The following is a 26,233-nucleotide window of genomic DNA, read 5'->3' as shown; positions in this document are numbered from 1 at the left end:
GCGAGTTCCCAGACTTCAATATTTTTAAAGACCTCTAAACTCCCCAAAAGGACGAGATATAAGACGTTGAAGGATTACCCTGTCAGACTTCAATCCTTTTTTAAAAATGCTGGCTCTTCCGGGTACCACGATTTAAAATTGGGAGAGTGCAAAAATCTTGATCTCTGAATCCCATTTAGCCATCTAAGACATTAGAAGGATTGTGGGTTTGAAGAACTAAGGCATTTCTTAATTCAGAACAGGATAATCACCTGGCTAGAAGTGCAAATCCTTCGCAAAAGCCTAAAAAAACATTGGGGTTTACTTTTGTCAGACAACTCTCTGTCGGCTAGCATTACCAATTCTCCACTGATCACTTTTAGAAGGGGGAGAACACTTCGTTCCAGACTCAGCCCTACAGTACCCAAGACCAATCTCAAAGAGACGTGGCTCACCGCACATAACACTGGTTTTCATAAATGTGGAGCTTGTGGGGTGTGCAGGTGGGCTCAACATAAGGTCAAAACTTTCAAGGGGTATAATGACAGAATTTATGATATTAAATCCAACATCATTTGTTCAACTAAGTTTGTGATTTATATTATTGAATGTCAATGTGGTAAACAATATGTGGGGAGTACTATCCGACCCCTTAAAGAGAGAATCAATGAGCATGTCAGGGCACTCCATCAGCAGGATGTGAGGTATCCAGTAGCCACGCATGCATCGGTTTGTCCATCGCAGGGCCCACGAAAGGAATTAAGTTTCTTTGGAATAGAACGAATAGACCCCAGTAGTCGAGGGGGTAACAGGGAGTTGCTACTTATGAGAACAGAGGCATTCTGGATCATGCGCTTACATACGGTAGAGCATGGTCTCAATTGTGACTCAGAGATTAAATATTTCTTGGGTGATTAAGTACTCTGTTTATCAGTGATGGGTGGGTTTGTTACACTAACAGATTTCCAGTCGCCTGTGTGTGACTTGACTGTTCATTGTCATGATATTTCTGCTGATTTTCATTTAGATTTTATGTACAGATCACTGTTTATGCCTGCTGATTATATATGGTGTGTTGGGGTATATCTGGTATGTTGTAGCCCGTTTATGATTATGAAAGGTTCATGTCGATAACTCTTGTTATATTGTTTTGAAATCAACTGTCTCTATTAATGCATATCATGTGACACTCACTTGACATATTTGGATCCGCACAGTTGCACCCTTGTGATAGAAGGCGATGTTTTGGATTTTATGCTTGCTCTAATTCGTAACTGCAATACTACTGTGTATCAAGTGAGGTTTCTTGCCTGTGCGATTTGCAGGCTAAGCTCCTTTTTTAATTGTTTCTAATAGGGACCTAACACTAGTTTGATCTGTTTTTCTTTTACACTCTCACATCTGTTCAAATTTACGTTTTTCTTTGTATGTCTCCACTGTGGGTGTATTCTGCATTTTGTGTTCTATTCTGTACGTGTGATTTTCTTTTCTTTGTTTCCGGAGATTTCACTGTATTTTATTAATTGTTGGTACTTTCATTTGCTGATGCGCCATACTTCTTGTAGGTATGGTGCGAGTGTCCTGGATCCCAATATGGATTCAGACTTATTTGTAGGTATGGTACGAGTGGCTTGGATCCTAATATGGACTCGGGTCGGTGTATCTGGCATTCCACTCTGATAATTACTCGAAAGACAATGGGTCATGAGTAGCATTTTTGAAATGCTGACACTTTCAGTGATTTATATCTTTTATGGGATCGGCACCCGCATTTTGGATGGGAGCTATGGCACTTCTTAAATTTCAATTTCTTTATATTAATATTTTGTATTTTTTCTCTGTTTTGTTTCCCGTGACGATTCCTAATCTTGCATTCAGTATTCAAACTGACGCGGTCTAGTGGTTGAAATGAGCTTAGCTCCGCGTCAGTTTATAAACTTCCGGGTCTCGTGTTCCGTTTTCACACTTCCGGTTGGAGTTATAGACGCCAGGACGCGTACCCGTGTCGGAGCGAAGTAAGTTAGATACTAACTTCTCTTGGAGCAGTTATCCCCTTTTAACCATTGTTTTACAAACAAGACTGTTTGATATTGATTAGGTGATTAATATTTGTATGTGTCTTTTTTTCTTTTGGTCCCTTTTCGTTAGGTCTTGGTTGACAACACACACGTGTCTCCAAGTGATGCAAAGAACCCTGTGTTTTTGAGATATGTAAGTTCCCCGTTCAGGGCTACACAGGGTGTTGGTTCACACTTGGTGTTTTATATTGATAGGGCTATTTGGAATGGTATTTTTACTTGTTCCAGGTATCTTTGACTAATTGAAGGATCCTTGTTGTGCGTGTCTGAACTGGCGTCACTTACCTGGATTAATATCCCTTTTTTTTTAGGTAAGCGGAATACGTGTGTGTCGTGATTTAAGTCGTGGGGCTATCGGTGTATTTGAGCCGATCTTTGTCTTTTGGGTTGGTTCGCTTAATATGGTTAACAGTCTCCTGAGAGTGTGTGCCTCTTTCTTTTCTTTCAGGACTTTGTTCATATTCGTCATTCCAGTCTTGGTATCTACAAGGCTGATTGTGTAATAATACGTATCTTGGCTTGACGTATTAAACGTATATCTTTCTTGTGGTGGATGATTTCCTGTTCTTTTGGTAAGATGTTTTGAGTATGAATGTTTGTTTTCACATGGTAGTTTGTTTGTTCGGTTTTATATCTGCATTTCAGTAATCGGTGTTGGCATTAATCGGTGTTGGAATTTATGTGCTAACCAGGTGTTTTTTCACGTTAACACATGTAACGGAGTGGTAGTGGGTTCTTCTATTTCTGCACACGATCGTTCAAAAAATTTTGTTTCATTTTTTTTTGTTTATTTTTGACACTAGTGTGGGATTTACGGTTGCTTTTTCTCTCCCTTTCTTTCCTTATCTTCCCTTTTAATTATGGGAAGGTTGTTTTTAGTAATTTGAGAGAAGAGTGTATTTTGTTTTGTGCTCAAATTATGTGTTTGTATTATTTCCAGCCCTGAAGAGTCAGAGTTTGACATTTACTCTGACGAAACACGTGTCGGCTGGCTGTTTTGTGTTCTTGCCTGATGACCTATTAAAGGAAATACAAAGATTACCACACTGCAGTATCTTCATGTCATACCGAAGACACACATACCTTGTGTAATTGATTATTGTATGAGTGCACGGGACTTGTCTTAAGAAGTGCTGACAAGGTGTAGGGACCGGAGGAAGCCAGTTTTTTTTTAATATATACAAATTTTATATTTCCTAAATAGACAAAAGTTGTTTTTCAGTACGCCCACCAAATTGACGGCAGCCCTTTTTGGGGCAAAGCTAAAAGGGGTGGGTAACTGGTATTGTCTCCTGCACAATTATGATCAACCTCCATTGGTTGAGAAACATCTAGAAAGAGTAACTCGGGAAATGCAATATACCCTCTCCAGTCAAGAATGGCAAGTCATATGCCAGTTAGGGAGTAAGGTCCTGAGAGCAGCCAATTTTAAATGAATGGCCTTTTTATCCCGTTGGCTGGCATACTTTAAACTTAAAGTACTGAATAAAAAATATCCAGAAGTTGGAAATAAATGCTTCCGTTGCCAGGCGAAAGGTGAAGGGGCCTGGCTACATATTTTCTTTACGTGTCCTAGACTAGAACTCTTCTGGAGTGAGATTTTCTTGGCTTTAAATAGGGCAATTAAGAAGAGCGTCCAGCCAGAGGCCAAGGTGGCCTCTTTGGAAAAAGTAAAGATAGGGCAAATCTGATAAAAGCAGGGGAGGCTTTTCTTTCAATCTCCTCCCTGGTTGCCCGTTCTCTAATTCTCGAGAACTATAGGTCGACGGAAGTACCCACTTACGAGAAGGGGTTAAACAAAACGAAGCAAACTAGGGCTTTTGAGGAAGCTTATGTGTGGCGGGTGGGTGCTTCCAAAAAGTTTAATGAAATCTGGAAGTATATTAGTCTTATCTCGATAAGGTATTTAGGTCCTTTTGAATTTTAAAGGTTGGTGGAATAGGGGGTATATGCTCAAGGGGTTCGGAGGTTGACTCTCTGGGTAATTTTAGCAACTTAGCACCCTGGCACTTTAGCACTTAAGCACTTTCATACATTAGCACTTTAAGTATTTCTGCTAGAATGAACGGCAGATATTTCTAAAGCTGCTTCATTATTGTTATTTATGTGTATGATGCTGTTCTTGAACCTCTGATGCTATGCTTTTATGAACTGATTTTATCCATATGTTGATTTTTAGTGGCTTTCCTGCTCTACATTCTTTTCGTGATAACTCATGTTCTCGATGCTCTGCTCAATAAAATTCTTTCTTTTTTAAATAGAAGTATTTGCGGAAATATATACAAATAGTACAGTTAATGAGTACTCCTTTTGCCTTAGACACCTGTACAGCAAAATATTATTGATTATGGAAAGTTTAGAGCTGCTACTTCAAGGGGACATCTTGTGCACCTTGAGTTAAGAGTAGTAGTAGCTACAAGGAGAATCTCATTATCCAATGTAATTTAAATCTCTGTTCCTGAGTGAAAGTAGGTATTCAAATGACTAGGACTAAACTGCTTTGTTTAATGACATTCACAGCACTTCCTTTTATTTTAAAAAAACATTTTCTATGCAAGTTAAAGAAGCACGCAATACAAATGAGACTTGATAGTAGAAATAGAAATAATTGACCGTTGATAAAGATGAAGCAAATTTGATTTTGTCCAATATTGTTCTGAACACAATTCTAGAATGTTTAAAAGTATTCTGATACACCTTTACACATATTTTTGTCCAACAACATCAATACTTTTTAAAATTGATAATGATTTACTTTACAGAAATGTGGACTATGTATTAGAAAATGTATTATTACTTTTCAAACATTCGGTGACCCAGAATGTTGTTTTGGAATTATTTGCTTACAACCATTACCCATAAAAATGTAACTTTTCTCCTCTTATACCCTGATTGGGACACTTGTCATGGCCAGTACTACACCTCTCACATTTACTAGAAGCAAATACTTATCATAATAGTTACCTTCGACTGAGGCTCTGGTAGAATGACTGTGTTATAGCTGTCTAGAGTTGTATGTGCCTGAAAAAAACGAACATATAACTTGTTGAATGTGATTGAATACTATTTGTATTGCTAGGATACAAATTCACAAGTGAATCATGCCATATTAGTACATGTACTCACAACAAGCAGTATCTAAATAAGAATGCCATGTTGAGTTTATTGACATGGACCATAAATCTAACCCATTACAACTACACATTAACACAGACTCATATTAATATTCTGTAAAGATATTTTAGCTCTTTATTCAAATTTGTCTGCATGTGTTAATGGAAGTTTATGTCCACTCATTGTGGGATGCACCACGCCTTAATTTCTTTGTGTGTCGAGAAAACAGCTTTATGGCAGAGCTGAGTAAATTGTGCCAACAGGTGAGTGTGGGAAAATTACTACTGACATATTTCTGGTAACTAAATGCCCTTTGCACATTTGCCATCCTTCTTTTGTCTTGATTATGAGTCTATCTCACACTCCACAAACAAGTGCAGTGCCATCAGCCTCTTTTCAGTCAAAAAAAGAAGGCGATCAGCACATTTATAACACCAAGACTGCTTGTCCTCTTACACCCACCTTTTCTTGTAAAATACCACAATTGTCACCAAGTCCTGTCTCTCACAGTTCTGGTCAGCATATTTTCCTTTCTCAAAGCTACTTCTGATGAAGATTATGCTGACCCTCTTCCTTCATCAATGTTCTCTCCTGAGAAGCTCTCTTATCCCTACTCACTATTGCCAGCACCTCCAACACTCATCAGCTTCCCAGTCACTCTCAAGGCAGGAACAAGCCTCCCACTCCTAAAGAATTTTACATTAGACCGTGATGACCTACACAACTAGGAGCCTCTCACACATCTACCCTTCATTGGCAAAACTACTAAAAAGCTTTATGCACTCAACTCCAAAATCACATCAGTGCTAACCCTCTTGTGCATGATGACCAATCTGGCTTCAGCTGTCTTTGCTTATAACTGCATATCCTTCCAAGATACCTTAGGCAGTAGTATCACTTTAATTAACTGTGACACTTCTAAGTCATAGAACAAGAGCTAGGCATGGAGTATGTGCATGGAAAAGTAAATTCCGAAATACCTTTTTTTTATGTTGTTTAGAACAATAACAGATGAAGACACAATGGTGCCAATTCACAGTAATATTTTGAAAAGTCAAAAAGCCATAAGTCTCCTGCTGACTTTAAAGCTGATTTTTAACTGTTGTGAGCTCCACAAAAACTCTTAGAGGTATTTGTAGAAATATATACAAATTGTACTGTTAATAAGTGCTCCTTTTGCCCTACACTGCCACCTGCACAGCAAAAAATGAACAGGTATATGTATGCTGAGAAGGAGCATCAGCACATTTAACAGCACTGTTTGAAAATGATGGATAAATATACTACATTTGGAGATTGTATTCAGTGATCAACCTGTTCGCCTATCTGCTTTTAAGTAATGTACCAAAGCTACTGCAGGCACCCTTTTTGAAATATTTCCCTTGCGACCTTTTAATGTGTCATGGCTTTTAATTTCCAATAATGGCAATGCCTTGATACAGGACATTTTTCCTTCCAGTTTATCCTACGTAAGTAGTCAGTGACAACAGAACGAATCTCAACAGAAGTGGTCGTGTTACTCAATTCTATGCAGAGCACACGAACATTTGATAAACTTGAATGCATTATTTCGTTTTGCCTTGTAAAGTTGAGTGGATAAGATTAATGTACCAGCAAGTGACCATGTTAGATAAATGCCTTTGTATGATTGTGCTGTAGGATAGGACTGTTCAGTGTAGGGTCACAATGCTGGAAACATGCAAGATTTGCAAGTTGTCAACTGGCAAGATACACACATTTGTAGCAGATTCAAAAGATAAGGTCACAGCGATTATCAACAATCTGACACTTATCAGATGCCCATAACCTTAATTACCAAATGCTTCCAGTCAGTAATCACTCAATACATGCCATTTATCACAGGTGTGTCAAGTGTAGTTTCCCAGTATGTCACGCATAATATCATAGGTCAACACTCAAAAATCGACTGCCAACTTATAATTCCTGGCAAATTACAGGACATTCTCAAGCTCATCCAAGTACCCCAAGATTTTCTAAACAAAGACATTTACCAACACTCATCTGACTTAGAAACAAACGACCTCTTCGATGATTTAAATATGGATTTCATTGCACAGAGGTTAATTGAAAACAATTTTAATAACCTTTAGGGGAAAAAAATCTAAATTCTCTGTATAATGGTATGGGTGGTGGTTTAATCGTTCTTAGCTTCACCATTGGGTTAAATATGATAAACACATTGATGAACCAGCAATCCAGTGATTCCAGTCATTTGGCATGTGGTGCAGAGTCATCTTTCCTTTGATACCATAACTTGCTTTGTATCTCAAGGATCTTTATTTTCCTGTTCAAGACATAAATGTGACTGTCACAACTAGCCTCAACAAATATAACATTGTAAAATCTCTACACCAGTAATAAGAAGGCACTTATGGAGATTCCAGAGAGTTTGGTAAAACTGGCAAAATGTAAATGATTACCTTTCACATATGCAGGAGTTGATGAGCAAAGCTAGTAAAGCCCCAACGGAATAGAAATAGAGCCAATGTTACTAGACTCTGAGGGGCAGATTTATGAGGTTTTGCCGTAGGGAAGCGCAGCAGGCCTTCCTGCTGCACTTCCCTACGGCAAAAGAAAAGGGCAGGGATGCGCCGTATCTATAAAATGTGGCGCATTCCTGTCCTTTTCCCCTGCGCCGGCGCACAATGGGCTGCCTGCGCCAACGCAGGCACATCTGCACCATGGTGCAAGGGTGCCTGCGTTGCGGGGATGAATATTTTTGTACAGGAAGGGAAACCTTTCTGTACAAAAATAATCACAAGAGGTTTTTCCTCTTTGTATGGGTGCTGCAGAATGCAGCACACATAGAAAAAGGAAAAACGAGGAGAAATAAAGATATTTCTCCCCGTTGCGCCTCCCTTACGCCTCCCCTGGGGAGGCGGAAGCTTTTGGCGCTGCCTCAGATTTACGATTTCTCGTAAATCCGGGGCAGTGTCAAAAGGCCATGGGTGTTGCTGGGAACGCCCCCAGCAACACCCATTGCACTCCCCTTTAACGCAGAACACTGCGTTAAAGGGACTAATATTTATGAGGCAGCATTAAGCCAAAAAAAGTGGCTCAGTGTTGCCTGATAAATATCACGCAGGCTTCTGCGCCACGGAACGTCACAAAAAGTGACGTTCCGATGGCGCAACGGGCCTCATAAATCTGCCCCGAAATACCTAATAATGCTATGATGTAATTGGACATAATATATGAACCTCTCTGCCCCACAGCACCCTCAAGTTTGGTTCAAAAGTAGGAGGTCATCCTTAATGCAGACACTTTATTAATTTCACGTACTAACAATATGAATAAAACATGTTTATCTACTACATCATCATCATTACTGAAGGTACACCATGAATTCACTCTTATCCTCAAAGTGGCCTTGTCATTGTTATTGGTCAATGTTTGCTTCTAGTGCACAGCATATAACCTTCATTCCAAACATCAAAATATTCAGTTCCAATCTTGAAATCACTGCTGACCGATTTATGCTAATTATCATGGCTAGATTAGGAAGGGTTATTGTGTGTCTCCTAAATTGCCTGGAAGACATTCATAGTGACACTATTTTTCTTTCTCAAGCAAAATTATTATGGCTAAGCAGCACATGTGATGAGTTCACAATTATTTAAGGGCACAGAGCTATGCCACTTCTGACACAATTAAAAGGAAACAACCGAGTTATAACTTCTGAGGTGGTTTTGATGAGAGTCAGTAACGTTTCCTACTTTAACATCTTTCTTTTCCCTATCACTGCATAGCTTGCCTTGGTATTTGTGTTGGCTTTATTATTGTTTTGATGCCAATATTTCTATAAAACATTGATTGCTTTGGCTAGATTCTCAGTTCTTCTGTAGGTTATTTCTTTGAATTGAAAATTGATTTCCGACACAGCACCATCGCTCTGATTTTCCCACCACAGTGATGCTCAGTTTTCATTCAGGGCTTCTAATTGCCTCCAAATATCTATTTTGTTAGCTCTCATATTTCTAATTCCAGTTACAGAATATTTGTTGGTGAAGGAAGAGGTCACATTTTTGATTATGGAAAGTTTTGAGCTGCTACTTCAAGATGAATGTTTTTTAATCAAAAAAATATTTAGTTCAAGAGTGTTATAGAATGCTAAATATGTTACCTTGCAAACACACTAGAGCTGTTTATTACCCTTCGATGTGTGCTATGATTTGTAGGTTACATATGGTAGAAGTTTAGGTATGCTGGTCAGAAGCACCCTAAGGATTGAATCTGGGACAGAGATGAAGTTTGGATTCTAGATGGCAGGAAAGGGGACATCTTGTGCACCTTGAGTCAAGAGTAGCAGTAGCTACAAGGAGAGTCTCATTATCCAATGTAACTTAAATCTGCGTTCCAGAGTGCAAGTAGAGTACTAAAATACTTTACATAATGACATTCACAGCACTTCCTGTTATATAAAAAACATTTTCTATGCTAGTTAAAGAATCACACAACACAAATGAGACTTGATAGTTGAGCTACACATAATTGACTGTTGGTTAAGATGAAGCAAATTTGACTGTGTCCAAGTTGTTCTAAACAATTCTAGAATGTCTAGAATTAATTCTGATAAATCTTTACACATAATTTTGTCCAGCAACATCATTTATCTTTTTAATGGATAATGTTTTACTTTACAGAAATGTGGACCATGTATGAGAAAATTAATTAATACTTTTCTAAACATTCTCCGACCCAGAATGTTGTTTTGGAATAATTTGCTTACAATTATTACCCTTAAAAATGTAACTTTTCTCCTCCTACACCCTGATTGGGACACTTGTCTTGGCCAGTACTAGGCCTCTCATGTTTATTAGAAGCAAATACTTATCATAATAGTTACCTTTGACTGAGGCTCTGGTAGAATTACTGTGGTAAAGCTGCCTAGAGTTGTATGGGTCTGAAAAAAAAGGAACATATAACTTGTTAAATGTGGTTGAATACTATTTTTATTGCTAGAATACAAATTCACAAGTGAATTGTGCCACATTAGTACATGTACTCATAACAAGCACTATTTAAATGAGAATGCCATGCTGCGTTCATTGACATGGACCATAAATCTAATCCATTACAACTACACATTAACACAGACTCATGTTAATTTTCTGTAAAGATATTTTATTCAAACTTGTATGGAATGGAATGAGGATTTGTATAGCGCGTTGGCTACCCAGGGGCGTCCCAGCGCTGCAAAGAGATTGGGTTGAGCCGGAGAGGCTGGAATGAGTGAAGCTGAATGAAGATTTAAACCGAAGTTTTGCTGAAAAGCCAGGTTTTAAGAAGTTTACGGAAGGTGAATAGATTGGGTTCTGATCTGATAGGGAGGGGAAGAGAATTCCAAATCTTGGCTAGGTTGTAAGAGAGCGAGCGGCCTCCACACCTGGCTTTCCTAATGCGTGGTACTGAGGCGAGGTGGGAGGTCGCGGATCTGAGGGGGCGGGAAGGCTGATAGGCTTTCACCAGGGGGGAATTGATGGAAGGGCCTGTTCCCCAGTAGGAGCGGTGTGCAATGCACATGCTCTTAAATTCGATTCTGGATCTCACCGGGAGCCAGTGGAGGTCCCTCAATCTGGCTCTGACTGAGGTTCGGCGAGTAATATCCAGGAGAATTCTTGCCGCGCAATTTTGAATAACCTGGAGTTTGTTAAGTATAGATTGTGGGGCCCCAAGATATAGGGCGTTTCCACAGTCCAGGCGGGAGAGGATTAATCCTTGAACCATAATCCGTCTTGAATGGAACGGAAGGAGAGGGAGAATCTTACGAAGTAGTCTCATCAGCCCGAAACATGTAGCAGCGAGCTTGGTAGCTTGATGGTTAAAGGTGAGAGTTTGGTCGAGCCAGATGCCGAGGCTCTTGATTTGCTCCTTGGGTTGCGGGGGACTTCCTAAACAGAGGGGCCAAATAGGGTCAATGGATTTCGCGATGTTATTTCCAAGGAGCATTACCTCTGTTTTGTCCCCGTTAAGTTTTAAACAGGAGCCAGACATCCAAGCAGCGACAGCTTCCAGGCATTTATGTAAACTGTGATGAGAGTTGAGGGGAGGGTCCAGTGCTACCACTAGCTGCGTGTCGTCCGCATAAGTGACAATCTTCACACCGAAGGGGCGGACGACATCAGCTAGAGGGCGTAGGTAGACATTAAAAAGGGTAGGGCTCAGGGAGGAGCCCTGAGGCACTCCACAATTGAGGGGTTTACTGGCAGAGGTGAAATCCTTCTCAAATACTTGAAAGGATCTGTCTGTGAGAAAAGACCTCATCCAATTAAGTGCTGTACCTGACACTCCTATTTTGTCAAGGCGATGGAGTAGGATATTATGATTAACAGTGTCGAAGGTGGCACTTAGGTCGAGTAGGACGATGGCCGCGGACCCGCCATCGTCCAGGATCCTTCTTGCCTCCTCCGTCACTGCAATCAATGCAGTCTCCGTTCCGTGACGGGGCCTGAAGCCGGTCTGGGAAAGGTCTAGTATGTTATTGACTTCCAGGAAGTCAGTGAGAACGGAGTTAACATGCTTCTCGAGAAGTTTACTGAGCCATGGCAGGAGGGAGATGGGTCGATAGTTAGCGGGGTTAGATTGATCGAGACTGGGTTTTTTTAATAGAGCTTTGACCATTGCTCTTTTCCATAGAGGTGGGACAATACCAGTATGGAGGGAAGAGTTGAGCAGGTCTTGGATGGTAGGGGAGATCTGATGGGTTATCTGGGTGAGAGTACTGGGAGGAGCTGGGTCAATAGGTGATCCAGATTTAACCTGTCCCATGAGTTTTTCCAGGTTAATAAGTTCTAATGGAGGAAAGCTATTGAGAACATAAGGAGGAACTGTCGTGCAGCCTATGTTGACGGAATCTGTGGGCAAAGTGACAGGGTGGGGAAAACAAGAGTTGATGGTTTCTATATTGTGGTGAAAAAACTCAGCTATTTCCTCACAATGGGTCTGAGTATTGTTATGATACTTTGGGGCCTCGGGAAGTTGCAAGAGGGATTTCGCTATCCGATAGATCTCCTAAGGTTTGGACGCTGCCTTCTCGATCTTATGTTCAAAATATTTAGCCTGAGCTAGATGAATGTCTGCTTTGTAGTTTTTAATTGCTGTTCTATAGCTCGTTTTGTCTGCTGGGAGGTAACTGAGGCGCCATTTCCTCTCAAGTCGTTTACAGACACGTTTGGCCTCTCGTAGATCAGTCGTATACCACGGGGCTGTAGGATTGCCCCGCTTAGGATGGGAATTTTTTAGTGGTAATACTCGATCTAGGGAGCTGATGATCCATTTGTTATAGTTCTCATTGTCTTGAATGGGGATAGATGTGTTAGTGGGTTTGGTGCCTTGTAGGAGATCCTGCCACTCAGATAAAGGGATTTTAGACCAATTGCGTGATCGTTGAATCGTCGGGGGTTTGGGGGGAGGTGATGGGGCAGGGTCCAGGTGAGCGGGATAAGGAAGTGGTCAGACCAGGGAAGGGGGGAAGGGTTTCCAACGTGAAGGTTTTTGCAATTACTGAAGACGGGGTCTAAAAGATGTCCTTTTAAGTGGGTGGGCCCAATGACACGTTGATGTAATTCAAGGGCATTTAAGCTCAAGGATAGTTCTCTGGCTATAGAGTCGTTTGGGTCATCCAGGTGGATGTTAAGGTCACCCAAGATTGTAAAATTGGCAGAGCTAACTGCAAGGCTTGCAGCCATCGAGGCAAGATCAGAAAGAAACTGCCCTTGTGATCCTGGCGGACGGTATATGAGCATGCCCGAAAAGGTATGTGTGGCGCTGAATTTTATAAAAAAAGGAAGACATTCGCAGTCTGGGAAATTTACGGGGATACTGGTGACAACGTAATCTGATTTGTAAATTAGTGCTGGACCACCGTATGCATGTTTTAATGGAAGTTTAAATCCACTAGTTTTGGGATACACCATGTCTTAATTTCTTTGTGGGGCGAAAACACAGCTTTATGGTAGAGCTGAGTAATTTGTGCCAAGAGGTGAAGGTGGGAAAATTACTATTGCCATATTTTTTGTAACTTAACGCCCTCTGCACATTTGTCATCCTTCATTTGTCTTGATTACGGTCTTGTCATTGTAACTGCATGATGTCTGCCTTAGGATTCCCTGGGTGTTAGTTGAAAAGTTTTGTTTTCTTTGAAGCTATGCTGTTATGCAGTTCTAGGACCCCCCACGACCTGCACGTTTTGGATGACCTAAACTGAGGGCTTGGTGTGCAGACAGACTCTGGACACCCCCACAAGATGAGTCAGCTGTTGGACCAGCTACCTAAACGGTGCCAGTACCACCCCCCTGTGCTCTACAGTAGTGTAGGTAGTTTCTGACAACCATTGAACATGACAACCCTGATTCTTCCGGTATCGTGGAAACAATATGGTATCTTTTTTGTCAGTCACTCATGCTTACTTTTCTCAGGATGCACATAGTTTGATGATTGGAACATTTTCAATAATGACTTATTGGTCAAGAGTCAGTCTAGTATGAAACATATTCCCTGCGACAATCACAGACAAGAGCAGACAAATGTTATCGCTAGTACCAATATCGTGAATAGCAGATACATTTCTACCATAATGGCAATAAGATGAATAAAAGCAATTTATATAAAACAATAGCATTGGCGTAGTCCTACGATGCGTAGCCTACCTAAATGTACCTAGCCTAGATATCTAGGTGAAGCTTTCGTATGTAAGTATTAGGATATGTCCTAATGGAGCCAACAATCCCCCGGGAAGTGCTAACCCCTCACCTAATGTTTCTGCGTCGAGGATGGCACCCCGCAAGGGATGTCAGGTCTCTGCCTGTCGAAGGATCAGCCTGCAGAGTCTCGGTCCAGCTTGGAAGGCATTCTTCTCTCTTTTGGAAGGGGAAGTGCGGGTCTTTTATAGTAAAGTGGTCACTCTGGGGTTTCTTCTAGAATCAATACGTTTTGGAAACATTTGCTAATTCGCTGCAAATCCTTTTCTAAACAAACATGATCATGCTCAGCTGGCTGTTGGCCATGGATGAAAAAAAGTGCCGACCCTTATACAGAATAAATCTCCCATTCCTGGGGATATGTTAATATACATCAGGTACAGGGATTAAAATATGGTACCAAGATCCTGATGTCGGAGAGACAGAAGTAAGCTACTAGGTAAAAGGTCACCAGTATAAGAACTTTATGTCGTGGAGATGGGACAAAGGGCCTCATGTAGGTAGCTTAATACCGGTCGGTAACGGCCGAAAATCGGTAAATATGCCGTTACCGACCGGTATATAGACAAGTGAGATGTAGGAGACCAAAAACCAGTTTTCGGTAAATATGAAGCGGTAAATACCGATTCATAATTTCCGAATACAGATTTACCGAATCGGTAAATATGAAGTGGTAAATATGAATCGGTAAATATGAAGTGGTAAATATGAAGTGGTAAAACTGAAAATGACATGTAGGTAAAATCGGTAATGAAGAAATCCATGAAAATCGGTAATTAAGAGTCGGTAATTAACACTGAGTGAAAGCAGGTGGTAACCATCAACAGACCATATAAGCAATCCCAAAATGCAACAGCGTGGACAACATGGCCGCTCTGTATGTCATTGCAAGGCGCCTACGTCTACAGGCAGCAGGTCTGAGGATATGGAGACGGGAGGAACGCATCTACAGACAGCACATCACTCTCTTCCAACTAACTGATGCAGAGATACATGAAAGGTACAGGCTACACCCCCAAACCATCATGGACCTGATAAGGGACCTGCACCCACTCCTGGACCAGCCAACAAGAAGGGCGCATGCCATACCACCACATGTGCAGGTGCTCTGCAGCCTACATCTACTGGCATCCGGCAGTTATCAGGTGGTGATAGCTGCGGTGGGTGGTGTATCCCAGAGTTGCCTGTCCCGTTTCTTCAGGAAGTTCCTGGATGCCATGATGCAGAGAATGCACCACTACATCAGCTTCCCAAACACACAGGCTGAACTGCAGAAAACTAAAACTGACTTTTATCACATGGCACAGTTCCCCCATGTCATTGGCTGTATTGATGGCACACACATCCCAATCTGCCCACCAGCTGACACAGAGCACATCTACAGGAACAGAAATTCCACCCACTCCATCAATGTGCAGGTGATCTGTGATGCAGGGAACATCATCACTGATATTGTAGCGAAGTTTCCTGGGAGCACCCACGACTCTTACATCTTCCAGAACAATGGGATCTACACACGACTGATTGCCGGAGAATTTGGAGAGGGATACCTGCTAGGTAAGTAACAGTGACGCCCCATGAAACCTGTAAATCATAGTGTATAGAGGCATGTGACTGATGTTTTCCATTTACTCACCTAGGCGACAGTGCATATGCCTGCCGGTCATTCATCCTCACTCCCTACCTACACCCATCAACCCAGAGTGAGAGACGATACAACGTGGCACATAAATCTACACGCAATGTGGTGGAGCGCACGTTTGGACTAATGAAAAGCAGGTTCCGCTGCCTCCACAAGAGCGGAGGCGCACGCCAGTACACACCCATCAACTGCTGCAAGATCATTGCCACTTGTACAATGCTGCACAACCTTGCCACGAAGAGAGGTACAGATGTGGAACTAACATATTTTGAGGACAACGAGGATGAGTCAGGCCAGCCAGAGGGCAACGCAGCTAGAGTGCCAACTGCAATAGATGGGAGGGAGAGACGGGCAGAGATCACATGCAACTATTTCTGAGTAAGTAAGGGGACACAGTCAGTTGTGGTATGTCATGACGTAGTTTTAATGCGGCACTACGCCATGAACACAAGATCAAGCCAATCTGGCAACATAGCATATATACAATGAGTAAGTCCAGGGTTACGTCACCCATTGGGAAGTGGCTACGCAGGGCTGCATCAATGTTTGCGCATACGCGCTGCAGTGTGGGATGGCACGGCTTGAGCATCCTCACTACAGCCAACCCCAAGTCGCCTGCTGCTCCTGCGTGCTTCTGGGACGGGGGGTGTGATGCTGCTCCTGCTGCTGGTGTCGATGCTCTCCGCAGCATCTCCTGCAGCAGTAGTCGCCGCCTGACTGGTTAATAGCACCTCAAGTGCACTTGTGACCTGCACCATCCCCCGAGACATGTCGCTGCAGCAGTGTGTCAGGCCCTCCTGCATCGACACAGAGCGCCGGCAGAGCAGAGAAGTGGCAGTTGCCAGACGGTTGAGTGCCCTGGTGGTAGTGTCCCTCCTCTGCCGTTCCCGGCGCCGTGCATCTATGTCAGCATCTAATTTGCTGCACAACTGCTGGATTGACTGAGACATGTCCCGAATGCCCGCTGCCATTGCGCTGATGTTATTGTCCATGTTGACAAATGTTGATTTCATGACCCGCATATGCCTCTGGACTGACATGACTGCCTTTGTTTGCAGGCGCTGTTGTTTCAACATTTGGCCCTCGAGCCCAGAGAAGACACCATGGCTGTCGATGCTTGCTGGTGGACTCTGGACACGCGACCTGCGGCGCCCTCTTGCACCCATCTGTGCTGCCTGTGAGGTGTAGGGCACAGTGGCATGGCTCCCGTCCTGGGGCATGGTAATTTGCTCAGGGCCCCTGCTGTCGTCAGACGAGGTGTCTAAGGCTCGCAGCCTGGCAGCAGGATGCCTCCTCATTCTCACACCTGCAGGCGGTGATGTGGCCGGTGACTCAAACATGAGTGGCGATGCTGGCTCTGGGTGAGGTGATGCTGGCTCCGGTTGAGGTGATGCTGGCTCTGGTTGAGGCGAGGCTGCCTGTGTTGGTGGTGCGGCTGCCTGTGGCCCTGCTCCCTGGGCTGAACTTGTGCTGGCCAGAGGTGATCTGTGTGGCCGGTGTGCCCTCTCTCCTGCAGCATGCCCTGTCCTGCGTGATGTCACATCTGTGGACAGAAATGCAACATCGGCTCAGTGGCCCCGAAGGGCTGCATTGCAAGCATCACAATAAATCATGTCACACTCCAAATTGTCCTCTGCCTCCTTGTGCCTAATGTGTGTAACATGCCTTGTTTCCCTGTGCTATTTACTTCATGGTTGGGGTTTCCCTGACTACATCTCCCAGGATGCATTGCCTGTCTGCACTAACACATGGACTGAAGTGGGATACTCATTTCACAATGGGGGATGTGGGATAGGGGTAGGGGGGGCTACATTGCTGTGCATTCGTCTTACCTTGTTGTGTGGCGGCTCTGGCAGAGCTGTCAGCATCCCCAAGACCCACGACGCTCTCATTCTCGATTGTGGCCCCCACCAGCTCCTCCAGTTCGGTGAGGGCAGGTGCCCTGTTGGTTCCACCTCCAGTCTGGCTGGCCTCCTTCTGGATTTCCCCCATCTTCCTCTTGGTTACAATCCTCAGGTCATACCAGCGCTTTTTGAGGACCTCTATGTCCCTGTGGGTCACTCCCTCAGCATTGACCTGCGCCTGGATGGCCAGCCAAATATTGCGCTTTTCAGCCTCAGGCACTTGCAGGGACTCCCCAACAGCTTCTGGTGCTGCTTCACCACCTCCTCCACCAGCACCTGGAGTTCCTTGGGGCTGAATTTCAGCTTCCTCCTCCTTTCCCCTCCGTCTCTCTGTGTCCTCTGGCTGGACATGCTGTTTTTGTGCTGCACACACAGGCACTGGCTCCCTGCCTCTCCTCTGCACTCCAAGCCTCTCCAGGGTCTGTTAATTGTGTGCACCTGCCTGGGTGTGGCCACTTCCTGGTTGGGTGGGGTGTGTTTGCACAGGATTGGCTATTTCATCAAGTCATGTGTTTTTTTTTTCCCGATTCGGTAAATACCGATTCGGTATTTTCCGATTCGGTAAATACCACCGCAGTATTTACCGATTCGGTAAATACCACCTCGGTATTTACCGATTCGGTGAATTCCGATTCTTGAATACCGAATGTTACCGATTCGGTAATTGTTACCGAATTTGTACCTACATATAACTTACCGATTCTTAAATACCGATTCGGTACGGCTCGGTATTTAAGAATCGGTAATATTTATTTACCTACGTGAGGCCCAAAATGTATGTAATCGGTATGTACATGATGGGACTAACCTAAAGGACATGACAATGCAGGGTCTGACCTACTGCATTTAGTTACTGGAGGGGCACTGACCCATGCATCTCATACATGATTATCCAACATGTGCTGCTTGAGAAAAAAACTCTTTTACACACTCCTGCCAGTAAGCAAAGAGCAAGATTTCTGTTTTCTGTGGCGAACCAGCCTCTACATCCATAATGGTTTAGACACACCCTCGCCTTAATTTATAGTAATATATGTTTGCTCCTTGATTTATGGAATGTATTGTGTTCTGTCTAAATTTTGACCCTGCTGCATTTCTCTGCCTCTTCAAAACATACTCTGAACAAAAGACCCTACAGTGTTAGTAACCTCAACACAGCCAGATATTTTGTAAATACTTTGAATCCCATTAGAGACATAAGCACAAAGGGGAACCCTCAGCAATGAATAGTTAAAGATAAAATAAGTCATTGTAATGTATTTTTGTCTATCCTTGTCAGCGATTAAGAAGAATGGTAGGATTGGGCTACAGACAAAATTACGATTATGGTTAAGGTTAGGGTTGTGGTCAGCTTTAGGGTTTGATTCAGATAAATGGGTGCTATCAGGATCCGCGTTAGGGGAATAAAAATAAGTAAAAATAAAGTTAAGTGCTAGGGAAAGGATTAGGGTTAATTTAGGGAAAGTGGTAGGGTGTGGGTCGCTTTTATGCTTCAGTTAAAACAGTAAGAAAGGTTGTTATGGCAAAAGGTTAGGATAAGGGCTAAATAATACTTATCTTTGTGGCCTCAGGCTCAGGTCTGGTCTTATAATAAAGCTACTTTAGGGCACTTTTTACTGTTCCTCTTTAAGATGCAATGCAAGGGCACTTTATTGCAACAAATGGACCCATAAATTGCATTTGCGTTAGGAATGGGGGAATGCCCTCGAGGCAAAACATAATTTTGCCTGAAGGGTTGGATAGTCTTTGCAACAGAGCTCTTAAGAACTACTTTTTCACTCAATGCATTACAAATAACCATTCACAACTAGAAAGTCATTGATTCTAGCTGGATTTGTACTGTGCTATTTAGTGGAATAAGTTCCTTCTCTCTGCTTTAGCTTCAGCACACAACTCCACCAACAATCCATTGCGATATTTTAAAGACAGCTAAAATGGTTTTTGGTCCATTGTGTGTCTAAATAATGTGCAATTGTGCACCACTGATGATTTCACATTTCTAAACCTTATAGCATTTTCATGTTCACCTGTTTTGATTCTTGTCTTCTTTGTGGCAGCTCTCAAATAAACTTTCTAAATTACAACCTTTTTTATGCACCACTGTGGGAATTTCTTTGAATATTAGTTACATTCCTCACAGCAAGAAAGTAATACCTTTGATCATTTTCTATATCTTATTACTCATTGTTCTATATTTCCTTACAAACACCAATTTGTAAAGTAACCTACAAGCCTCTTTGGTAACAAATAAGACTTGTTGACCTAATGTTCAAATTTTTTCCTTGTTTACTTCCACAGGTATTTGCCATATACACTCTGCTGTCATTTAAAGATTTGTGATCAAGGGGCATTCACCAAAAATTAAACAGACCCCACCCAACAAACTTGCAGTCTCCCTGCCCCATTCAGAGGTAGATGAACCATAGGGTTTCGTCCAAAGGAGCCTCATCCATCTCTTGCAATGTAAGATTTTGATTCAGCGTTTGGTCTGTCAGACAGCTGGGCTACAGGATAGTAGCCATGCCCCTTACAGTGTGGGAACAACTCAATGGATTTCCTTGCTCTGGGCAGTCATCACAGTATGGAATCCCGGACAGACAAAACTGTTAATGATCTTGACAAACAATGAGAAAACTCTTTGCACATCAGGGACATTGATTTTGTGTTTAAAAAAAAATCAAATTCCTAATTTCAGAGGTTCTTCTGAAATAAAATTAACAAATGTTGAGTGGCAAAAAGCAATGGCAGCATTTGACGTTCATCTCTGTCTTAAGTTCATCCGCCTCACTGACGGATGCCCCAAAGATCGAGAGATCCCAACTTTTCATGCTGGGATATCTCCACGAGGTGGATGGTTTTAAGCAGACCAGTGGAGACCAGGACCACCACCGACCTGGTGGCCTATCCTCCAGAATTTCATTTATATCCATTGTGCTGAAATTTGTAGCTAACTTCAGAACTTCATTCTTCAAAAGCGTCCTCATGCTTAATCATTATTCCTAAGCTTATCAACTGAATATTGTATAAACCTGAAGTAATAACTGGAGCATGAAAGATGCAGGATATTATTTGTTTCTGCCAGTCACAGTACTATAGCCACCAAATACAAATGTACAAATGTGCAAATCAGTGTTTCCTTTCCAAAATTTGTAGTTTTGATCCCATCAGAGACAGGGATAGAAACATCATTAGCATGAAGAAATACTTTACAGCCCATGCACCCAAACCATTATCACGTACAGCAGCAAAAACGCACAATAATTTATAAAGAACAATAGAGGGATGAAGAGCAGATGGAAAGAAAAATGCTTTTTCAATCAACTATCAGCACAAGTCACATGTTTTCGTGCAACGTCTTATATAATAGGCACGCTTATATAATACTCATTGTATATTTTCTTACACAAATTCACAGAATTGCCCGCATTCTCACCGAATTTGATTCCAGTATCCTAGCTGCTCTACATCTGTAGGCGAACCAACCATATCAAGAAAGATTGTAGGGAAGTCAGAGATTCAAAGTTAGGGTTTTGTATGGTATTGCTTAGTAATGTTCCGAGTTATTAATATATGACGTTTATGAGACATTTTTATGGCCAGGTTTGTAGGACTGTAATTGAACAAAATGCACCACCAAGGTTCGCATATCTTTCTATAACAGAGTTTGAGTGAGATTAAATTAATTTAAAGTACATTTATCGCTGTCGGTTAGTGAATACTTTGTTATTGTATGAATATGAAACAATATTGGTTTTGACACAATGAACAGAAATTTGAATATGTTTCTGTGAGTCACTGAATTTTTTATATGCGACTATTGAATTTACTATGACTCTGAGACTGCTTTGAAACATAAAAATTTTTAAATTTGGAAATATAGATTAGGGAAGCCAGATGGAATGCCTATTTTTGGCCGTGAAAGACTTACATTTACACACATTTTGCTGTGATTCGCTCATTAATTCGAGGAGTGAGCCAGTGTAAGTACTCCTGAAATGTATGAGTAAGCCAGGAGTACAAATGTAAGTTGCACTTGCTCATTCACCAATCTTTGCTAATCGGACCTGCAGACTAAAAATGATTTCCTTGCGTTTACAAGCAGGTGACAATTGCCATAGATTGGCATAAAATATGTAACAACATGCAAAATGAAGCAAAACCTAAACAGGCAATCCATGATGGTGGCAGAGGTTTCAAAAAGAGGTCAGTCAAAGGGGAGGAGAGAAAAACGAAAAAGGTGTTGAACATTGATGTAAAATACATACGTTTTTACAAAGATATCAACCCATGGGACAGTTTTTGGGGACAATATCTTCAGTCGAATATAATCTTCACTACTTTTAGTAATTGATTGATTAGACTTGTTAGTGGTGCTGCAACCACCTCCCTAAGTATAGTTAAGGTTTTTAAGTTTTCCTTTTGATCCATTTTCAGTTTGTATCAGGAGCCAGGTTGATAACTCATGATGCACAATTTTGCAATTTCATTTCCAGATTATATAGCGCCATCTTTTGTGAGTGCTATTTTACATTGACACAGTGGTATATGAACCATTGACTCCTGCAAAGTATGACTTTTGTTTGTTCTGGGTATTTGGTGGAATTCATGTTTTTGCACATATCCAGCATACCAATTTCTTTGTAAACGAGCATACAGCTCCATCCTATTTTAATTTGATTTCTGTTGAAGCATCAATATTTTCTATTCTGAATACTGACAATAGTTACTAGTTTGTCGTTTCCACTATGTCTTGATCTACTTTATACTTGCCTTGGCCACTCAAGTTCTAATTTTCATCTTGCACTCTTTCCTTGCAATAAATATCAGAAAGAAACTTAGGGGCAGATTTACAAGCCCCTTGCGTCACTTTTTCACTGACGTTGCGTCACTTTTGTGACGCAGCGGCAGTGTAAAAGTTGCGGCGCATTTACAACGTGACACATCTAGGGAGATGCGTCACGTTGTGAAGCCCTGCGCCACATTAAATCTGCGTCATGTTTAATGTATGCAAGGTGGGCGTTCCGTCGCAGGAAGCCCCGTAAAAGTGACACAGTGAAATCTACAAGATTTCACTGAGTCACTTTTACGTCCATGCTGCGTCAAAACCCTGCGCCTGCTTGAAGCAGGCGTAAGGAGTGACGCAGCATGTTAGGCATAGGGCGGCCCTGAGCATTGCTGGAGTTGCATCATGCTTGCGATATGACTCCAGCAATGCGTGACTTTTACGTCAACAGATGCATCAACATTTCTGACGCATCTGTCAATCCTTGCGCCATGGTGCGCCATCTCGTAAATACGGCGCATCCATGGTGAAGCAAGGATTTGGCATGTTGACGCAGGAAGAGTGACGCATCTCTACAGATGCGTCACTTTCTTGTAAGTCTGCCCCTAAGGTTAAAGATTTCACCCCTGGCTTTGCTGACCTTTGTTGTATTTCATTTTCTCTCTTAGGAGGAGATGATGTCTCATTGCTGAATTGGAATCAATACCTCACGCCAGTACTGTGTAAATTGCTACATTGCATAATTCACTTGGCACAACAGTTATGCCATGCACTTAGGGCAATGCATTGGACTGTATCATAATAAAGAAAAAAGGCTGAGAACACTGGAACAGATGCGTACTTAAAGTGTATAAATCAGTATCGAAATAAGTAGCGCCATAAACAATGCAGAGCTAGGATGGATGATACTATTCTCGATTAAGAGCAGCCTGAGAGGTCTCAGAGAGGTGCAGTCAGTTTGTACAGGTTGTTGCAGATACTGTGACCCTGCACACTTTTTTGACAACCAGGACTTTCTAGTGTCCTGTTTATGAAATTATCCTGTCTCTCTCTCCCTAGCTGCTCAGCCAGTGTGAATGTGCTGTGTGCTGCATGGAATGTTTGTGTGGTGTTGATCAGTGGAATGTTTGGATGCCTGTGAGGTGAAGTGGGACAGTTGGAGTATGGGTTGAGCAGCAGGCAGGCTACTCCTGGAGGGGCTGCATCACATTAACATAACATCTTGTAACTATGCCTTAAATAAATCAACTGGGACTACATCTCTTCTACCGGACTTACTTACTACAGACTTATATTTCATGATCAGACTTTGACCCTGAGCAAGAGGAAGAACGATGGAAAAGGTGGAAAGAATGAAGAAAAGAAAGAAAGGAAGAGAGTGTCAAAGGAATAAAAACAACAGCGAAAGGCAACCTGCAGGGGTGAGAAACGTGGGGTGGTGGCAGGAAGAGGCATCATGGGAATCCTGACTAGGCAGTCTTGGTACTTGGTAACACTGGCATTCATCAGCACCCGCCACAGGCTCCGGAGAAAAACTTTGGCCTGCTGCACTTCTGTTTTTATTTCTTCCAAATTGAGCACTGGGTGCCATCGGTAACAACACCACAATGAGAGGGATATTCTGATCATCTGTGAAATATGCCTGCCTATTTGTTAAATGCTTCCTCGGGAAGAAGGGTGAGCACCTATCCTGAGGTGCATACAATAATAGACATAGACAGAGAAAGATCAGCATAAATTCCCTGTTGAAGGGGACACACTCATGCAAAACAAATAACACTCCCTGAGGAACAAACACATAGTGTGTGTGTTTATATGTACAATACAAATGCAATTTGATGATCATAATTGTGAGAAGTTGGATTGTAGGTTGACTGGGGTATGAGCCCTAGTCAAGCTGCAACCACAATCCTAGTCAGGGTAAGGAGAAGGAAAACACTAAATTAACCTGGCTCACCATCTGGCAGCTTGGCACAGAGAAGTAAAAATACTTAAAATAGAGGCAATGTGTGAAGTTTTAGTGCAATACTTCTAACCGTAAAACAGTGAAAACACCACACAAAAAGATTCCACACCAGGTAAGAAAAAAAGAGCTTAATTTAAAATTTCTCTAAAATGACAAAAATCCAATAGGTAGAACTTGAGATGAGAATTTTTAAAGAAAAAACTGTAAATTAGTCCGTAGAAGAAATAAGAGAGTCATTTGGATGTCTGGTCGTGTCCGACCAGTACAAAGTCAAAAGTTCAGGCTGTCCACGATGGAGAGCGGTACAGATACTGGAACCAGGTGAGCCCCACTGAACAAAAGTATCTTAATGCAGCTACAGCAATGCGCCAGTTCAACAGGGGATGCATGAATTTTGCTGGAGTAAGCTCCTCAGGCCCACTGCCAAGGGTCCAGGAATGTGGCGGCACCACTTGGCCGGGCAGACTTACTGATGGCAGTGTACAGATGCAGAATCATGTAGGTTGGAAGTCTTTTTTGTCCCTGAGTCTTCAAATCAGGAGGTCAGCCAGTTAACCCTTGGGTCACTCTGGGTTTCCAGTAATGCAGGTCCAGTCCTTTTCACCCAAGCAGAGAACAGCAGACAGAAGTGCAGCACTGCAAGGCAACAGCCCCACAAAGCAACAGTCCAGCAGAGTGGCAGTCCTGCTGAGCTGCTAAAGAGCAGCACAGCAGATCATTTTCCTGGCAGAGTCTTCACAGGTCCAGAAGTGTACTGAATTGGTGGTGTCAGAAGTCCAGTACTTATAACCAGTTGGGCCTTTGAAGTGGGGGAGACTTCAGAGACAGTTCTTTTAAGTGCACCGAGGTCCTCCTCTTCTGCCCTTACTCCAGACTCACTATAGGAGGGTATGCTACCCTTTGTGTGTGGACAGTACACAGCCTATTCAGATGTGAGTGAGGCTGGCTCCAGCTCCTCCCTCCCATCCTGCCGGGATGGCCCATCAAGTCACACCTAAGCTCCCATTGGGTGAGACTGTATAAGGGAAATACACAGACCCCAGCTGTCCCCCTCCCCAGATCCGAATCAGAGACAGGCAGCAGGCACCAAAAGGCTAAAGTAAGAACATTTCAACTTTCTAATAGTGGCATTTATAGAAGTGCAATTTAAAATTTAACTGCACCATACATTTTGATTTTAATTGGTGGTTCAAGAGTCACTAAACTTGAAAAGTGTATCTCTTCATAATTGGGAATTATACTTATAAAATGTAATAAGGTAATCCAATGTCATCGAATGGGAGGGATAGACCTTCTAGCATTGAAAAAATGAATTTGAGAGTTTTTCACTACCAATACAGTTCCTAACTTTTAAATACATTATTGTCCAGGGTCTACCTGAGCGGTGACTTATATGTATAACAAGCATTGGCATAGGTAGTAGGTCCTGCCTTTGGGACCTTGTGAGTATTTAGACATGTAGCACATTATCCTTGGTGGTTTAATTATAGCTTAATTCCTGAATAAGTTGTTAACACATTTTCTTGTACAATTGTGTTCCTATTCATTGCCTTTGTGGGCCGACCAAGGACATTGCAGGATAGGGAGATACATAGATACCTCATATGGGTACTACAGAAGTTTAGTGTAAAGGTGGGGATACAGAAACACACATGGATAAGACTGAAAGGAAACAATACCAGACAGATGTTCATTTTTATATTATGAGTGGGTGGCTGGATCTTGCGTGGACACAGACTCATATACAGAAACATATGGAAATTCAGGTACAGTTATAAACAGAGTTAGGAAGAAAGGAGGTTAAGAAATATGTGGCGCAAGCAAGGGGATCGAGAGGTAGATGGAACGGTAGTAGACAGAGATTTAGATAAACACATAGATAACTAGAGACCCAGATAGGTAGTCAGATAAATTGGTAGTCAGATAGATAGATAGACAGCAGAAGGAGAGGAGTATAAGAAGAAATATAGAAGGCAATGTACAAAATGGAGGTAGACGAAAGGCCAACAGTGGGTGAGTAGAGAGGAAGTAAAAAAAGAGACAGATG

At 42.2% G+C, this 26,233-nt stretch overlaps 1 protein-coding gene across 2 annotated transcripts in view; it reads right to left on the bottom strand.

The window, feature by feature from the left end:
* LOC146802385 (olfactomedin-4-like) overlaps nt 1–26,233 on the bottom strand; it is a 192,887-nt gene that overhangs the window by 79,468 nt on the left and 87,186 nt on the right. The window contains exons 2-3 of one of the 2 annotated variants that reach the window (XM_085621973.1): nt 10,039–10,095; nt 5,022–5,078 (exon numbers count right to left, since the gene is read on the bottom strand). In XM_085621973.1, the coding sequence (XP_085478099.1) occupies nt 5,022–5,078; nt 10,039–10,095 (114 nt within the window). The remainder of the gene's footprint in view (nt 1–5,021; nt 5,079–10,038; nt 10,096–26,233) is intronic. The other variant, XM_085621974.1, reaches the window with a different exon arrangement.

Source organism: Triturus cristatus, chromosome 8 (assembly GCF_964204655.1).
Source record: "Triturus cristatus chromosome 8, aTriCri1.1, whole genome shotgun sequence".
NCBI lineage: Eukaryota > Metazoa > Chordata > Amphibia > Caudata > Salamandridae > Triturus > Triturus cristatus.
Note: the sequence above shows the minus strand (reverse complement) of the source record. Positions and strands in the feature narration are given on the sequence as shown.